General features: G+C 46.2%; 1 protein-coding gene across 1 annotated transcript; it reads left to right on the forward strand.

Moving 5' to 3' along the window:
- The first annotated feature begins 159 nt into the window (after positions 1–159).
- Positions 160–3,361, forward strand: LOC142312679 (uncharacterized). Its single transcript, XM_075351675.1, has 8 exons — positions 160–912; positions 993–1,086; positions 1,168–1,271; positions 1,348–1,425; positions 1,507–1,584; positions 1,686–1,899; positions 1,980–2,136; positions 2,266–3,361. The coding sequence occupies exons 3-8, from the start codon at positions 1,230–1,232 to the stop codon at positions 3,317–3,319; spliced, it is 1,623 nt and encodes a 540-aa protein (XP_075207790.1). The 5' UTR covers positions 160–912; positions 993–1,086; positions 1,168–1,229; the 3' UTR covers positions 3,320–3,361.
- Positions 3,362–19,418: the final 16,057 nt, after the last annotated feature.

The raw sequence follows: 19,418 nt of genomic DNA on the forward strand, positions 1-19,418 counted from the left end.
AATGCAGATGAATAGGGTGTGTGTAACCCTACTTTCACACCTCCGGTTTTTGCTATGCGGCACAATCCGGCACTTTACAGGAAAATCGCAACCGGTTTTTTTTGCTGCCGGTTGCGATTTTCCTGCATAGACTTTAATTTGTGCCGCATTGTGCCGCATGGCCTTGCGTTCCGTCCGGTTTTTGCCGCATGCGGCAGATTTAGCCGATGCGGCGGCCGGATGGAACGTTCCCTGGCACGTTTTTTGCCCCGGCAAAAAAAAAAACGCATCGCGCCGCATCCAGCCGATGCGGCGCTTTTCCCAATGCATCCCTATGGATGCCGGATGCGGCGCGATGCGGCAATAACCGCATCCGGCCGCCGCATGCGGTTTTTGCCACTGCGCATGCTCAGTAGCATGCCGCAAGCGGCAAAAACCGGACCGGCCACATGTAAAAAACTTAGGCTACTTTCACACATCAGTTTTTTGCCATCAGGTACAATCCGGAAAAAAAAGGATAAAACGGATCCGGTATCGCATCCGGTTTATCCCCATAGACTTGCATTGTAACCGGATTGTACCTGATGGCTTTGCGGTGCATCCGGTTTTTTCCGGATGCGGCAAAATAATTAAATGCGGCGGCCGGATAGAACGTATCATGTAACGTTTTTTTGCCCCTTAAAAAAACCGCATTCTGCCGGATCCGGTACAATGCGGCATTGTATACAATGGTTGTCTATGCATGCCGGATCCGGCGCAATGCGGTTTAAACCGGATGCGGTGACCGCATCCGGTTTGGTAAACAGAGCATGCGCAAATTTTTTTTTTTCATCATCACAAAACTTATAAAAGGATCCAGCACATTCTACACACCTCCTGCCGGCTCCTGACTTCAACTTCTGCTGTCCTCCAGTCCAGTGCTCCAGGGAAGAGGTATGTCCACAGTACTGTCCACAGATAACTGTTGTGAGCTGCGTACATGTACTTAGACATTTTTTTTTCTTTTTTTACAGGTGCAGTGTTGCAGTAATATTTTGGACAGCCAGTTGCTGGGTACGGTTCGCTTCAGTGACAGTGCGAAGTTATTTGGAGGAGAGTGTTCCTGAGGTAATGTCCACAGTACTGTCCACAGATCACTGCTGTGAGCTGCGTACATGTACTTAGACATTTTTTTTTCTTTTTTTACAGGTGCAGTGTTGCGGTCATAGTTTGGGCCAGCAAGTTGGTGTGCGAGGCCTGTAATAAAAAAAATGTCGTCTTCTGGTAGCCCGCCCTCCGGTTCACAAACTGAGGTATATTTTTTTTTTTTTTGGGGTTTTTTTTTAAAAAAAAAAAAAAAAATTTTTTAAATAAACGACATTTACACAGGTGGCCGAAACATCACAGGAGATGCTGCCAGAAGAGGACGGAAGGGGTGGAGAAAGACACGGAGCGGGCGATCATAGTGTAAGTTTCATACAGGAATTGTTTACCACAGCACACCAAACACATAAGTAAATAATGTTTTTTTTTTTTTCTTCACTAAAGGCTTCAACTTCTAGGGCTCACGATAGAGCTCCCCCAAGACCGTCCCAGGGTCGTCGTCGAGGTGGCGGTGGTCATAGTGTAAGTTTGTTTTTTTTTTTGTTTTTGTTTTTTTTTTTCATGTCAGTGTGAATTTATGTCTATTTTTTTTTTTTTTATTTCTTTTTTCTTTCTTTGAACAGGCATCACAGCGTGCTCCCGATTCTGACGGTGAGGAGGCCGGATTTATCAACATCGACCTCCTCATCGATGAAGTTAGAGAGAGGGAGCCGCTGTGGAACATGGCTGACCGCCGCCACGCTGATTCGATCGTAACCTGTCGACTCTGGGACGAGGTATGCCACGCAGCGGTAGAAGGTTGGGGGGAGCTCAATTCTCGTGGCCAGAAGAAACAGCGTAAGTATTCACAGTTCAGTAGGTTATGCTGCAGGATGTAATGTGTTGTATACTAACCACTTTGTGCTTTCCACTTTCAGGTAACAAACTTCAGAAGCGGTGGCGGTTTATCAGGGATCGCTTCAAAAAGGAGTTGAATCAAGAGATGCAGGCCCCGAGTGGATCCGGAGGACGCAGATCGAAGTACCGTTACTTTAGAGCGTTGTCGTTCCTCCGGACAACTATGGTGTGCAGAAGGTAAATATTCCCCACAATATGTACAAAGTATAATATTTTATGTCTGATTTTTTTTGCCTTTTTTTTTTATTCAGTGGCACTGTATAGCAATTAAATTAATTATTATTTTGTTTTTCCTCTTTTTACCAGCACCGTCTGCAGCACTCAGGAGCCTGCATCGAACCCGACAGGAGCGATCCCTGAACAGTCCGCCACTGGGGAACACAGGCACAGACCCCACCCATCTGAACCTTCCCTTCCATCGACATCTGTCCCATCCACCTGCGCTGGAGCTTCCCGTGAGACTTCATTACCTGAAGCTGCTGGTGATGAGATAGCTTTTCCCCTACCCCACCCCTCTGACACTGCTGCCCTCAGTAGAACACCTTTGGGTTCTGGGCGTCAGCGTCATAGGGGTCAGGAAAAGAGCTATGCGCCCGAGTTCTTGCATCTAAATGCAGCCTTCCAGAACGCCATTCAATTATTAGCCGAACAAAATCGTTCATCTTTTAGCTTCATAAATGCCAATATGGAAAAAAATACACACGAATTGTGCACGCGTCTGGACAGGCTGCATTTAGATGCAAGTAAATCACCCAATCATTGTTTTTTTCAAGCCGTACTAGAGCGCATGGAAAAGCTATCTCCTGACCAGCAGATGCATGTAATGCAAGCCACACGGCAGGCTCTGGCGCAGGTTTCCTCCCAACCACCTCCACCCACCCCTCCTCCAGCACCTGCCCCCCCTCCAGCCATTGTCCCTACTCCCCCTGCTGCCCAGTACCAGCCTGCTGCCCAGTACCAGCCTGCTGCCCAGTACCAGCCTGCAGCCCAGTACCAGCCTGCAGCCCAGTACCAGCCTGCGGCCCAGTACCAGCTCCCAACCACATCTGCCCCTACACTTCCTTCCCACTACCACATCTCGCCTTCCACACCCATCATGACCCCAACTCAAGCCACTAATTCACCCGCCACCTCTTCTGTCTCCCAATGCCTCCACTCCACCCCTCAATCCTTACCAAATCCCATCCCATCTCCTGGTTTCCCTCTTGGTTTCTCAACCACACCTTCACCTTCTGTTACTTCCCCACCACCACCACCAACACCACTTTCCACCCTCAATACTCCAACTGTGCGTGTGTTCCCATCTGTCAGCCCCTCCAGTACTATCTCCACCCCAAGCCCAAGATATACCAATTTATAATTTATGTATGTAATAAAAATAAAAGTTTTTTGTTGAAAAGTATTTATTTGTTCTTGTTTTTTTGGGGGGTAATATTATTTTGCAAGTTAAGTTAATAAAGGTAATACAAAAACATAACATGTTGTAATTTGACGGTGTAAAAATTACAAATTTTTAAAGCGAGTGAAAGATTAAAATTAACAAGGTTAACAAGATATTTTTAAATTTATTTTTAACTATGTTTATTTGTTATAAAACTAAACAAAAATCTTATACCATTTGATCTTGCCAATCTACTCTACCTTCTGGGGACACAAAATAGTCAGCATATTTGTCACGGATTGTTGAACAGGCAACACTACTCCTAAATCCAGGACTGGTGTAGTCAGTCAAAGAGGTGGATTCCAAACTCTGGTCATCCAAGGACAAAGGTTCCTTTGTTAAAACAAAATTGTGCAGTACCACACATGCTTTCACTATTTCATCAACAGTTTCAATGTTTAAATTAATGGCTGTTAACAACACTCGCCATTTGCTGGTTAGTATCCCAAAGGAGCATTCCACCATTCTTCTGGCTCTGGATAATCTGTAATTATATATTTTTTGTGTTTGCGTCAATCCACGGCTTGCATATGGCTTCAATAGATGTTGGGAGAGTTGAAAGGCTTCGTCGGCCACAAAAACAAAGGGCATTGGGGGCTCACATGTGCCAGGAAGAGGTCTTGCAGGAGGGAAATCAAAAGTATTCCCATAGATTCGCCGCCCCATTGGGGACATTTTAAAGACCTGCGAGTCATTGGATCTCCCATATGCGCCAATGTCCACTGAGATAAATTTGTAGTCCGCATCCGTTATTGCCATTAGGACAATTGAGAAATACTTTTTATAATTGTAGTATTCTGACCCCGAAGCAGCAGGTTTCACAATTCTTATATGTTTGCCGTCCACTGAGCCAAGGCAATTTGGAAACTGACAAATGTTATAGTATTGTTCAGCAATTGCAAGCCATCTGTCCCTGGTGGGCTGGGGGATGAAATCCTCATGGAGGCAATCCCACAAGGCTTGGCAAGTGTCTCTAATGATTCCCGAGATGGTGGAAATTCCTAGTCGAAACTGGTAGTGGAGGGACGAAAGCGACTCTCCAGTTGCAAGGAATCTGTAAAGGAAAGACAATAATTATAAAAAAATAATAGCAAACACATTACAGTTAAAAGTCAATTTACAGGAGGATACAGTTCGAAAAAAAAAAACTTACCTAAGCGTAACCAGCAAACGCTCCTCGGGTGTTATAGAGTAACGGCAGAAGGTGTCCGTTTTACGTATGTTGTCCGCAACAAGGCCAAGGAGGACGTCAAAATTATTCACTGCCATCCGGACATAGCTTGTGAATTTTTCATGGTTTCCACGGAGCTCCAGGTATAGGGTTGAAAACACCCCACGTGTCAGTCTCTGGGCAGTCAGGGGATGGATCCAAAAGCGTCGATGTCGCTGACGCCTCAGTCGCTGTCGCTCCTTTTCTCTGACGATGATAGCCAAGCGATTTGCCTCAAATATAAAATCTGCAGTGATCTTTGTGTAATTTGCAAGAATAGCATCCATGGTTTCTGATTGTCTATGTCTTCATTCTGTAATATATGCTTCAAAATACTGTATATATACTATATTTTCCCAATAGCCAATCAGAATACGGAACTCGTTAATTGTTTGTTTAGTGTTTAAAAAACGGATCCGTAAAAAAACGGACATAACGGATGCAAAACGGATGCAAACCGGACCCACCGGATCCGTTTTTTTCCGGATCCGTCCACAACGGATCCGCTTAAAACCGGATCCGGTGGGTCCGGTTTGCTCCGGTTTGCACAACAAAACCGGAAACGTTGGATACGGCAAAAAAAAGGACTGTACCTGAATACAGAAAACTGATGTGTGAAAGTATGCAAAGGATGCGGTGTTTTCACCGCATCCGTTGCATAGGCTTCACAGCCGGATTGAGCCGCAGTGCTCAAATCGGATGTGTGAAAGTAGCATCCTCTGGAGAAAATCCTTCCATTATCTGTGCTGATAGATATATATAGAGAGAGATCCCTCTTTGAATAGCCATAGATCATCCACACTGAAACTGCACACAAAATGCTCATCTGTGGTAAAAATCTGAAGGTTATCCACTACCTCTAATTTGATGGCCTATCCTTAAGGCTGCTTTACACCAGACAATCTATCGTGCGATAGATCGTCGGGGTCACGGTTTTTGAGACGCACATCCGGCATCGCTGGCGATGCCGGCCTGTGTGACACCTCCTAGCGACGCAGTATCGCTCACAAATCGTGAGTCGTGTACTGTTCGCTAGGTTCCATAATATCGTTTAATTTAGTTGTTCATCGTTTCCGTGGTAGCACACGTCGCTCTGTGTGACACCCCGGGAACGATGAACAGCAGCTCACCTGCGTCACGCGGCCGCCGCCGGCTATGTGAAGGAAGGAGGTGGGCGGGATGTTTACGTCCCGCTCATCTCCGCCCCTCCGCTTTCCGCTTCCATTGGCCGGCGGCCATGTGACGTCGCTGTGACGCCGAACGTCCCTCCCACTCCAGGAAGTGGACGTTCGCCACCCACAGCGTGGTCGTCCGGAAGGTAAGTATGTGTGACGGGGGTTACCGACTTTGTGCGCCACGGGCAGCGATTTGCCCGTGACGCAAAAAGGACGGGGCGGGTACGATGGATTGTGAAATTGCACAATCGGTCGTACCGTGTAAAGCAGCCTTTAGGAAAGGTGATAAGTGCCTGATCAGCCGAGGTCTGACACCCGGTACTCCCGCTGATCAGAACTTCTGGACGGTGGCAACAGGCTGCCGGAAATGATCAGTTCCGACGCTGCCCCCTCTTCTGATCGTGGCCGAGCCGGAGCTGCCCCCTCTTCTGATCGAGGCCAAGCCGGAGCTGCCCCCTCTTCTGATTGATGCCGAGCCGGAGCTGCCCCCTCTTCTGATCGAGGCCGAGCCGGAGCTGCCCCCTCTTCTGATCGAGGCCGAGCCGGAGCTGCCCGCTCCTCTGATCGAGGCCGAGCCGGAGCTGTCCGCTCCTCTGATCGAGGCCGAGCCGGAGCTGCCCCCTCTTCTGATCGCGGCCGTGTACTGCATATCCGTCTCCCAGTTAAATTAATAGGAGCCACCACTAGTATAAAGAACTACTGATCAGTGGGAGTGCTGGATGTCGGATCCCAGCCAATCAAAAGTTGATGACCTATCCTAAGGATAAAACATCAAGTCAAAGTAGTGGACAACCTCTTTAAACCTGTGATTTCCACCTAGGATCTACTGGCAAAACCTGTAGTATATTCCCCCAGCGTGATACCAAAAAATAACACTTTATAAAACCTGATCAACAATTTAGCGTCTGTATGACACACTCAACTCCATGATCTCCAAGGTTGTACTGAACCACACGTGGATCACCCTACCACGATTATCCATAGTTCCTAAATCGTACTAAATTGCTAGTGTTCCAATTTTTTGCTAAACATGTTGGCAAATACAAATATGAACAGGGCACAGTTTTTATTATCTTTGTTATTCCTTGTTGGATTCTTGGGTGACCTGATCAGCTCTGATTTACCCAAGGTGATGTTGGTTGGTATGGGTCTTAGTACTACTGGTAGTGTACAAATGTTACAATTTTAATGGGGTTCTCCACTATTAGGACAACCCTTTCTGAAACCATTTGTTTTCCCCAATTCAAATAGAGGACCTTGTTCTGATGCTTTTCCAGTGTTGTGAGCAATCGCAGTTCTGGACTCGTGACATTGTGACATCACGGGAGTCCCACAACTAATCAATGCCGACTTCTTTCTTTCCGCCTTTGGACCAAATGAGTTAATCAACAGGAATTGATTCTGTGGCTGCTACTCACCTGTCGATTGCTCATTGGGACCAAAGGTAAGAAGAGAGAAATCGGCAGCTATTGGACTCGGGGTCACAATGTCAAGTGAGCCCCAAATCGCAATTACTGACAGCACTGGACTAACAATTATCCAAAAAACTGACCCGCACATCCAAAAAATGTGAACGGGTGCTAGCCGAAAAAACATAGTAACTATAAAATGCATACAGCTGCACACTGAAAAGCCAAAAATGTATAAGGGAAAATATGGTACTGCATTACTGCAAAAGAGAGATATTTAGTTTATGTATTGTCCAATGCATGTAAGCCTGGAAACCAACGGCAAGGTAATCTCTGAACCTAACTTAAACGCCACTATCTAGGTTAAAAACATCCATGTCTGGGCAGCTAAACTCCTGCTATAATGGTTATGAACACAGCCAGGTCTTAGGGCGTAGTGCTCAGTCAGAAAGAGACTCATTACAAATATCCAAAAAACTGACCCGCACATCCAACAAATGGCTAGCACCTGTTCACATTTATTGGACCTGAAGTATATGTCAAGATTAGAGAAGAAATGGTTCAATGACCATGAAGTGCTGGATTGGCCAACACAGTCCCCAGACCTCAACCCAATCAAACACTGGGTAGAGATGAAAAAAAAGCTGTATACATACCCAAGTGAGTTGACCAGTCTGTACCAACATTGAGAAGGTGTAGGAGAGACTTGGGATCAGATTTTGGTCTACACACGCTTTAATCTGATTGAGAGCATGCCCAGGAGGATGTACAAAATGCTAAAAAAATAATAAAAATTAAAATTTTGGGGTTTTTTTAGGAGCAAAACAGTAACAATACAGTGACATGGCAAGAATCTGCATAACTAATCATATTCTAAATAGTTGCAAGTCAAATTTATGTATGAAATAGCCAAGATGATTGTCTATAAAATGAAGGTAGTCTCACATTCAAAGCTGTAATTGATGGTGAGATATGGAGCTTGACCGTCAAATGTTCAAAACATTGTTACCCTTTTGCTTGTCAGTGTAAAGTGAGGCAGATGGGGACACTTTGGACTCCATCTGGTCTCAATTCTGGTATTATCCAATAATTTTAGGCGTCAAGCAAACAAGTGTTGATGACCACAGTTTTGTGCACACCTAAAAAGATGGATATTACCAGAAGAGATGCCAAAAGGAGTCCAAAGCATCTCCATTTGCCTCTTTATAGTGAATGGTTTATAGTGTGGTTTCGTCTGAATTGCATTTTTCGTGAATCTCCTGAGTGCAAGAAGTTGGCTTGCAATTATCTGGAGAAACATTGTTGTACCTTGCTGTACCTCTCCCTGAGTCATTTGGAAGATAAGTTGTTTGTTTATTTTCCCCCGTTTGTGTTCTCTGTGTGTTATTTAGAACTTGGTGGGGTTGACTAAGTGCTCTTCCCATCCATTCCTTTCCTATTTTCCAATTATGGCTCAACCAGAGCCAGGTATCCTTCGGCGCATTGGTGTAATCTCACTGTTGCAAGGGGATCCACAATCCTGGGCTTTTTCTTTTAACATGGCTCTGGTTGCTGCGGTCTTTGGATGGATTTTTTGAGGCTGTCCAGGCTGTGTCACCTCCAGAAGCGGGATCGGTCAGCGGAGATTTATTGCTCAGAATTTTGTAGATGGGCAACCGACACAAAGTGGAATTACCTGACCTAAGGCTGCTTTACACGCTGCGATCTCGCTAGCGAGATCACTAGCGTGCGTACCCGCCCCCATCATTTGTGCGTCACGGGTAAATCGCTGTCCGTGGCGCACAAAATCGCTCGGACCCGTCACACTACTTACCTGCCTAGCGACGTTGCTGTCACCGGCGAACCACCTCCTTTCTAAGGGGGCGGTTCGTTCGACGTCACTAAGCGGCCACCCAATTCGAAGCGGAGGGGCGGAGATGAGCGGGACGTAACATCCCGCCCATCTCCTTCCTTCCTCATTGCCAGCGGCCGCAGGTAAGGTGAGGTTCCTCGTTCCTGCGGTGTCACACATAGCGATGTGTGCTGCCGCAGGAACGAGGGACAAGATCGTACCTGCAGCAGCAACGATTTTTGGGAATAGGGGAGCATGTCAACGATTAACGATTTTGAACGATTTTGCGACCATTTTCGATCGCACGTAGGTGTCACACACAACGACATTGCTAACGCGGCCGGATGTGCGTCACGAATTCCGTGACCCCCAACGACATCGCTTTAGCGATGTCGCTGCGTGTAAAGCGGCCTTTAGAAGCCAATTTTGTCAGGGACTACCAGAAAGGTTGAAAGATGTTTCAGTGATTTATGAGATCCCTGAGTCCTTGGAGGCTGCCATGTCCTTGGCTATACGTGTGGACAGGGCTGTGGAGTCGGAGTCGGAGTCGTGGAGTCGGAGTCGGAGCTCATTTTGGTGGAGTCGGAGTCGGAGTCGGAGTCGGTATAAAATGCACCGACTCCGACTCCTAAAATATATAATAAATTGGGGACAGGAGTGCAATGCAGAATGTGCTGAATATTTTACTAAATAACAACATTTAGTATAATGCTTATATTTAAGTGAAAAATTTATTGTAGTACAATGTGAACATCAGACATTTAATTGTTTTTATGATACAATAATCAAGATATTTGGATAGAACATAAAATATTTATTGGAATACAACTTTAGAACACAAAAAAACTAATAAATTGTAAATATGTAATATATATAATATATATATATATACAGTGTATATACACACACACAAGATATATATGTAATCTACTGTATATTACATAGTGTATTACATATTTACAATTTATTACAGTTTTTTGTGTTCTAAAGTTGTATTCCAATAAATATATTTTATGTTCTATCCAAATATCTTGATTATTGTATCATAAAAATTATTAAATGTCTGATGTTCACATACACATATTCATGTACTACAATAAATTTTTCACCTAACTATAAGCAATATATGTAGGAGTCGGAGTCGGAGCCGGAGTCGGAGTCGGAGCCGGAGTCGGAGTCGGTGCAAGAGAATTTGAGGAGTCGGAGTCGGAGTCGGAGTCGAAGGTTTGGCTTACCGACTCCACAGCCCTGCGTGTGGATAGACACCTCAGATATAGAATGGTTAGACCACATTCCCCAGTGACCCTATCTCGGGGCAGCAGTCCATTGCTGGGGGAGGGGGCAATCTGAATGTGAATCATCACTCATGGGTGCGGAGCAATCCATGCAGCTATGGGAAGTCACTACTTTGCATGTTTCCACTGTTTTTCTTTTTTTTTTGTTTTTTTGTGGTAAAAAAAGGACATTTTATTGCTGCCTGCCCCTTAATTCCTAAGCAAAGACGAACATCTGGGGCCCAGCTTAGCCTTGTTGGCGTGTGGGTGGACAATTGTGGTGTGTATTTGTCTTCAACATGTAATTCTTGGTTTGTCCTAACAGCAGAGGTGTTGCTAGAGAGCAGGACTGAGTATTTCTATGTTTGTTGACAGTGGAACAGGAGTCAGCATGGTGGATGCTTAGTTTGTAAGGACTTATGGGCTTACCTGAAGTTTGATAACTAAGGGTACTTTCACACATCCGGATTTTTGCTCTGCGGCACAATACGGCGTTCTGCAGAAAAACCGCAACCGGCTTTTGTAACGCCGATTGCGTTTTTTTTGCATTGACTTACATTAGTGCCGTATTGTGCCGCAGGGGCTTGCGTTCGGTCCGGTTTTTGCCGCATGCGGCAGATTTAGCCGATGCGGCGGCCGGATCGAACGTGCCCTGCAACGTTTTTTGCTCCGGCAAAAAACACCGCATCGCGCCGCATCCGGCCGCTGCGGCGCATTTTTCAATGCATGCCTATGGCGGCCGGATGCGGCGCGATGCGGCAATAACCGCATCCAGCCGCCGCATGCGGTTTTTGCCACTGCGCATGCTCAGTAGCATGCCGCAAGCGGCAAAAACCGGACGGGCCGCATGTAAAAACTTATGCAAAGGATGCGGTGTTTTCACCGCATCCGTTGCATAGTTTTCACAGCCGGATTGAGCCGCAGGGCTCAAACCGGATGTGTGAAAGTAGCCTAAACCAATCTCCATCTTTGCCATCGACTTGCTCAGAGATGCCTTTGGTAGATTGTACATGATATAAAACTGAGGGTAGAATCCCTGCATTATGAAGTAATCTGTTATGTACTGGATGACCTTCCCACTCCTATTGTACTGGGTCTTCCCTGGTTGGTGAAGCATTATCCTGTAGTGCAGGGGTCAGGAACCTTTTTGGCTAAGAGAGCCGTAAACGCCACATATTTTGAAATATAATTCCGCGAGAGCCGTACAATATGTTTAAAGGGCCATTGACAGATCAATCGCTCCAATGTTCACTTAGTACAGCAAGGAATGCTCCTCCCTGCTGTATAAAGCCACAACTGGACTGAAACAATGGTAATTAGCAGTAAAAAAATCAAATAAATAACTTACATTGTGAACTTGCGATGCATGACATCAGTCCAGCAGTCTGGCTTCTTCTTTTTCCTGCGCATGACTGGAAGCTGGCATTCTTCCCACCTGATGTTGAGAGAATGCCAGCTTTGAGGCATTCGCAGAAGAAAGAAGCTGGAATATTGGACATGTCACACAACGCATTGTCAGTTATGTCAATTATCTAATTTTATTATTTTACAGCGAATTATTGTTTAGGTCCAGCGGTGGCTTAGTGCAGCAGAGAGGAACACTCCTTTGTGTACTAAGTGACCGCTGGAGCAATTGTATCTGTCAGTGGCCCTTTTAAAAGTGTTGGTCTTACAGAAAATGAACAAAAAAGAGAGGCTCAGACCCAGGAGATACACACACACACACACAAGCCATACACAGCACTCAACATGCCGTATACACAGTACATAAGGAGAAGAAAAAAAGCTCTGCAGGTAAATATATGCACACCAGGAATTAGATATACCAATAAACCTCACAATATGAAACTTTATTAAGTGCCAAACACAACAAACACAGCACACACTCACACACGCCGTATACACAGCACATGCCGTATACACAGCACACACACACGCGCCGTATACACAGCACACACACGCACGCCGTATACACAGCACACACGCCGTATACACAGCACACACGCCGTATACACAGAGCACACATGCCATATACACAGCACACACACATGCCATATACACAGCACACACACATGCCATATACACAGCACACACACGCCATATACACAGCACACACACGCCATATACACAGCACACACACGCCATATACACAGCACACACACGCCATATACACAGCACATACACACCATATACACAGCACACTCACACACGCCGAATACACAGCACACGTATGCGCCGTATACACAGCACACGCACGCGCCGTATACACAGCACGCGCCGTATACACAGCACACGCACGCGCCGTATACACAGCACACGCACGCGCCGTATACACAGCACACGCACGCGCTGTATGCACAGCACACAGATATAAGTACCTGCTGCTTAGTTGCCCTGTAAGATCAGGTGCAGCACAAGTGATGGATGCAGCAGTTCAAGGGCTGGCTTCATTCTCCTCTTTTCTCTCCAAGAAAAGACCTTATAGACCTGAGCAGCCGAGCACAGAACGGGAGGGTGAGAGGCAGAACGCACGGCACTATACAGGCCCCTGCCCCATCACTCTGCTTCTATCTGCAATTTCACAGGGGAGCATGTAGGAGCCGGAGGGAGGAAGTCCCACCCCCAGTGCTGTCTGCCGGCAATAGACAAGATCAGCGGCTGCCCGAGCACTGCAGCCTCCGGGAATCTGCCCCAGTGCCCCGGGGGCCGCAGAAAAGGTCATCGCGGGCTGGATGTTCCCCACCCCTGCCTTAAAGGGACGGCAGGCACAGTTTCCTGCCGAGGACTGCGGTCCCCGGAACTCAGCCCAGGGACAGCAGAACTGAAGGCGAGTGGCCAAAATGCCGCCCCCCTGACATGTGCCGCTCGGGGCGGACTGCCCCCTCCGCCCCCCCTTTGCTACGCCACTGCAGACCTGCGGGAGAGGCAGGGGGCGGCGGCCCCCCACCCCTCCACCGGCCAGCCCACCGGGAGAAGTCCTGCCCCTCCCGCCTGTCAGTCCGGGCCTGATCAGCGTGCACCGCGGCCTGATGGAGCGCGGTGCATGCATCCTTCCCATAGACAGATAGGAGCCCTGTCTGCGAGCCAGATACGGCCATCAAAAGAGCCATATCTGGCTCGCGAGCCATAGGTTCCCGACCCCTGCTGTAGTGGATTGGCAATTCAGGGAAATTGTTGAGTGGGGAAATTACTGTCTTGATAACTACTTAAACACTTCTCTCTCTCTGCGGTCTCTACGGAATACTTACCTGCATTTTTATCTGGTTTTGAGGATGTGTTTTCAGAGAGGGGGTGTTAGAATTTGCCTCGCCATCGTGTATACAACTGCCCTATTAATCAACTTCCTGGAGCAAAACTACTCAAATACAGACTGTATAATCTTTCTGGCACAGAGAGACAAGCCATGAAATATTACGTTGCTGAGAGTCTAGAGAAGGGACATATTAGACCCACCTCTTCACCCGTGGTGGCAGGGTTCTTCTTCGTTAAGAAGAAAGATGGGGGCCTCCGTCCTTGTTTGGATTTTTGGGAATATAATCAGATTACCGTCCGAGACCCATATCTTCTTCCTATGATTCTGGCTCTATTCCACCAAATTGTGGGAGCTAATATTTTCTACAAATTAGACTTAAGGCCGCTTTACACGCTGCGATATCTGTACCAATATCGCTAGCGTGAATACCCGCCCCCATCTGTTGTGCGACACGGGCAAAACGCTGCCCGTGCCTCACAACATCGCCAGACATGTCACACATACTTACATAACCTAAACAGCCTTTCCTATGACCGGAAGAGGTCCACAAGAATATGAAACCTAAAAGATGTAGCCCCAATTTTTAAATGAATAAAGGTGGGGATACACCAGAGAAAGGACCACGAATAGTCAAAGTGAAATACAAATTTTAATAATTTATACAAGGGTGATACAGGACACACAGTGGAGGCAGACTAGATGGAAACAGCCTGCCAGGAAACAACCCACAGCAATACCAGGACACTCCACCAGATGGCAACCCGCTGACAGATAGCAATGTAATAGGAATGGTACAAGGTAGAGGTAAACAGTGGCCCAAGAGAAGTCAAGTCACAGGGGACAGTGTGGCGCCTCCTGACGAAGCCTTTGGTGAAACGCGCGTCGAGGCCCCGCCCCCACGCCCGGACACAGCCACCATTCCTGCTCTGACATGACGCCAGGTAACAGCGATTAGTTATTCATGCCCCGGTGTTCCTTGGGACTTCTTAGGGGGTTTTACAGATCTCCTTTGTATAGTCTATCTCTCCACACTGTCCCCTGTGACTTGACTTCTCTTGGGCCACTGTTTACCTCTACCTTGTACCATTCCTATTACATTGCTATCTGTCAGCGGGTTGCCATCTGGTGGAGTGTCCTGGTATTGCTGTGGGTTGTTTCCTGGCAGGCTGTTTCCATCTAGTCTGCCTCCACTGTGTGTCCTGTATCACCCTTGTATAAATTCTTAAAATTTGTATTTCACTTTGACTATTCGTGGTCCTTTCTCTGGTGTATCCCCACCTTTATTCATTTAAAAATTGGGGCTACATCTTTTAGGTTTCATGTCACACATACTTACCTGCCCGGCCACGTCGCTGTGACCGGCGAACCGCCTCCTTTCTAAGGGGGCGGTTCGTTCAGCGTCACAGCGACATCACAGCTGCGTCACTGAACCGCCGCCCAATAGAAGCGGAGGGGTGGAGATGAGCGGGACGAACATAACGCCCACCTCCTTCCTTCCGCATAGCGGCCGGGAGGCAGGTAAGGAGAGCTTCCTCGTTTCTGCGGTGTCATACTGAGCGATGTGTGCTGCCGCAGGAACGAGGAACAACTTTGTTACTGCTGCAGTAACGATTTTTGAGAATGGACCCCCATGTCACCGATGAGCGATTTTGCACGTTTTTGCAACGATGCAAAATCGCTCATAGGTGTCACACGCAACGGCGTCGCTAATGCGGCCGGATGTGCGTCACCAATTCCGTGACCCCAACGAGTTCGCATTAGCGATGTCGTAGCGTGTAAAGCCCCCTTTAGGGGGGCTTATAATCTGGTTAGAATCAGAGAAGGGAATGAATGGAAAACTGTTTTTAATACACCTGAGGGGCATTTTAAAAGTCTTGTAATGCCATTTGGCTTCACTAATGCTCCTGTTTTTTTTCCAGCATTTTGTGAACGATATTTTTCACCATTTGGTGGATAGTTTTGTGGTTATTTGGACAATATCTTGATCTCCTCAACCAATTTTTATGGTATTAGGTTTTATGGTATTTAGGTATTAGAGATTTTAAGAGATAACAAACTGTATGCCAAACTGGAGAAATGTGTTTACACTGTCCAAATGGAACAATTTTTGGAGTGCCTGTTGTCATCTTTACATTTTCTGATGGATCCAGAGAAGGTCAGTATAGTACTTGACTGGGATTGTTCCAAAAATATTAAAACGTTACAGCGCTTTCTAGGGTTTACCAATTTTTACCGGAAATGTATTCAGAATTATTCAATAATTATGAAACCTTTCACTGACATGACAAAAAAAGGGACAAATTTCTCGAAATAGTTGGATTCCACCCAGCAGGCTTTTTGCTCTTTAAAAAAAAATGTTTTTCCACAGCACTTGTTCTCATCCAGTTTCATGTTTCACAGCCTTTTATCGTAGAGGTGGATGCATCTGAGGTGGGGCTTGGGGCTGTGTTGTGACAGGGTCTGTCATCTGGTAAATGGCGTTCATATGTTATGTCTTCGGCCGAAAGAAACTATGATATTGGCAATTGACAAGCCTACAACCTACAATAGCCCTCAGTCCTGTAGACCACTGCGCAACCAGCTCTGTCCTCACCTATTGTACCATCACCCATTCCCTGTAGACTGTGAGCCCTCGCGGGCAGGGTTCTCTCTCCTCCTATACCAGTCTGTCTTGTACTGTTAACGATTGTTGTACGTATACCCTCTATCACTTGTAAAGCGCCATGGAATAAATGGCGCTATAATAATAAATAATAATAATAATAGAGAACTCTTGGCGATTATGTTCGTTTTCGAGGAATGGCATCATTGGGCAGTCTGTCCCATTACTGTAATCACAGACCATAAAAACCTGTAATATCTTGAGTCAGTTTAATTTTACTGTCACTTACCATCCAAGGGTTAAAAACATCAAAGCAGATTCATTATCCTTGAGCTTCCCTGGTTGAAGTGATCATGTGAACCTAGTACCAATTTTTCAGAAGGGAGTGGTCGTCTCGGCCTTGTGCCCAGACCTGGAGGGGGAGGTGTTGGAGGCTCTAGGGGATTCCCTGGCCTCTTCCCCTTAAGGCTAGGTTCACATTTACGTTGTTTTAAATCTGTCAGGTCCCTCAGCAATGGATCAGTCGTTTTTTAGATGTCAACTGACGCAACGGATGTGTTTTTCCCAGGATTCCTTTCACAGGAATCCTGTGAAAAAACTGGTCCGTTACATCCGCTTTGCGTCCGTTTTTTGACGGATCAGTCATGATCCGTTTGTGTTTGGGACAGCCTAGTGGGTGTGCCAAACATGCTGGGCATGCTCAGTAGAGCATGACGGAATCCAGCACTAGATTCCGTCGTAAGACGGATTACGACGGAATCCAGCACCATAGACATACATTACAAGCTTCACGGATGGCGACGGATTCCTGCACGGTGCGTTAATTGTGACGGCTCAAAATACGTTACATTCTGCGTTGTTCCCGCCCGGCGGTCAGTCCAAAAACGACTGACCGCGACGCAGCGGATGCAACGCAAGGTCATCAGTTGCAATCCGCCACTAATACAAGTCTATGGGACACAACGGAATCCACTAAACGGATTGCGTTGTTTACCAAAGCCGCGGATTGTGACTGATACATTTTAAGGGAAATGTGAACCTAGCCTAAGGAAGGTTATTTGTACCACCTACTTTGCGCCATAAAATATTTGGGGAACATCACAACTCTGTACTTCACGGGCCAAGTAGTAAAGCAACCTTTATTCTCCTTTCTCGTCATTTTTGGTGGCCAAGGTTGCATCAGAATGTGGTTGACTATGTGGCTGCTTGCAGTATTTGCTCACATTCCAAGATAATGCATACTCGTTCGTCTGGATCTCTCTTACCTTGGCTATCCCTAGTAGACCATGGATGTATTTATCCTTGGATTTCATTACTAGCCTACTTTCGTCTGCAGTAAAGACTGTGGTTTTGGTAGTTGTGGATAGGTTCAGTAAGATGGTACATTTCATCCCGTTACTGACACTTCCTAATGCCAAGGCTCTGGCTCAGGTGTTCATCAATGAGATTGTGAAGCTTCACTTGGTTCCTTCCGATGTAGTTTCAGATCGTTGAACCCAGTTTGTTTCCAAGTTTTGGAAAGCATATTGGGCTCAACTGGGGATTCAGTTGTCTTTCTCTTCTTCTCAGTCGAAAAGGCAGACCGAACGCAAAAGTAAAAATTTGGAAACTTACCTTTGCTGTTTTTGTCTCCAAAAACCAGGAGGATTGGGCATTTTACCATTGGCTGAATTTGCTATAAACAATCGTTACCAGGAGTCTACTGGCAAGTTGTCATTCTTTGTTGCATTCTGTTGTCATCCACAATTTGGCACCTTTAGGCATAGAGGGGCTTTGGCAGTTTCTAAGGGAGGAGCGTTTTGCCTCATCAGTCTCATCTGTATGCACGGGGGTCAGAGTAATTTGAAGCTGATGGGAGACAGATACAAATTTATGGCTGACAAAAAACGCTTGCCAGTTCCAGACCTAATTGTGATTGACTATGTGTAGTTGTCTGCCAAGAATATTAAGTTGAAGGTTCCTTCCTGGAAACTAGGACCTAGGTTTATTGTTCCCTATAAAGTTATTGCCGTAGTTAACCCAGTAGCATTTCATCTGGAGTTAACTCAGGCTCTTAAGATCCACAATATGTTCCACAGGTCACTGCTCAAAAAGTTTGTATCTTTGGAGCCGACCCCCTTGCCGCTGGCCTCATGATGATTATTTAGATTTTCAAATAGCAAAGATTGTTGATTCTCATTTTCTACATTGTTCCCTTCAATACTGTCACACAGAGTTTTTTGCTTGTCATGGCAGTATCAGACGCTGTTCACACTCTACAGATTCTGACACTCCACCCTATGGTTTCTCTGGTGTTTGAGTTACACAGGCAAGCTCAGTGTTCGACCAGCTGTGTGCTCATTCATGGTCAGGCTAGCAAGAGTTAACCTTTGCTAGCCTGCTGGTTACCTCTGAGATCACGTGTTATTGGAAACCTGTCACATTTGCTCCCCGCCTTTTTAGGATGATGGAATCTGTCTTCTCACGCTGAGCGTGCGAGGTACTGAAGCAAAGTGTGCAGGGATTGAAGATAAGTGTGGCATAGTTTAAACACAATTTCATAGTTTGACACAAGAACATAGTTTGAATTTATCCTTATACGTTTCCCATTATTTTTTGTTTTTTTTTTCCTTTCTTGTTTTTCTACTTTAACCTTTGTCCGGCTGAATAGGTACAATTGTAACTATTCCATTTTAAAATTGCAATACATTTTTTTTTTCCAAAAGCCGTAGAGGGCTGAAATTTCGTGACATCTCTGCAGTTTTGGTCCAGAATATATTGGCCAAATTTCACTAAAATATCTTCACCCCCTTCCGAGATAAGGGGTCGCTGTTAACGTTGTAAAATTATGCAGCCTGACGAAGGTTAACGTTTATCCCCATTTAATAGGTGCTCCATGGACAATGCTACCAGGTTTGTATCTTGTCAGATGTATGCATGCCTTGAGCAGCCGTTTGAGGGTGAATATGTCTGCACTCGATGCAAGCATGTTGCGTGTTTGGAAGCCAAGGTAACTGATCTAAATAAGCAGCTTGCAACACTCAGGGGCATTGCAAACCTGGAGAGGAGTTTAGAGCTCACTGAGCTTTCTCTGGCTGGGGCCAGTGATATGGAGGAGGGTGGAGGTGGAGAAGATCAGGACCCGGAGGTAGGTAGTTGGGTAACAGTTAGAAGAAGAGGTAGGGGGAAAAGTGTCAGGGAGCCTAGTCCTGACCTGGCAGGCACAACCTAGTAAATATGCCTGTTTGGCTGATATTAGGAATGAAGGGCCAGGACTAGAGTCAC

This window comes from Anomaloglossus baeobatrachus, chromosome 1, assembly GCF_048569485.1.
Source record: "Anomaloglossus baeobatrachus isolate aAnoBae1 chromosome 1, aAnoBae1.hap1, whole genome shotgun sequence".
In the NCBI taxonomy this organism is placed as follows: Eukaryota; Metazoa; Chordata; class Amphibia; order Anura; family Aromobatidae; genus Anomaloglossus; species Anomaloglossus baeobatrachus.

Excerpts from the sequence above, each read along its gene's own strand:
- LOC142312679 (XM_075351675.1), top strand. The coding sequence starts at position 1,230 with ATGTCGTCTTCTGGTAGCCCGCCCTCCGGTTCACAAACTGAG. Across the intron at positions 1,585-1,685 it reads GAGGTGGCGGTGGTCATAGT|GCATCACAGCGTGCTCCCGA; the intron begins GTAAGTTTGTTT and ends TTCTTTGAACAG. Across the intron at positions 2,137-2,265 it reads ACAACTATGGTGTGCAGAAG|CACCGTCTGCAGCACTCAGG; the intron begins GTAAATATTCCC and ends TCTTTTTACCAG.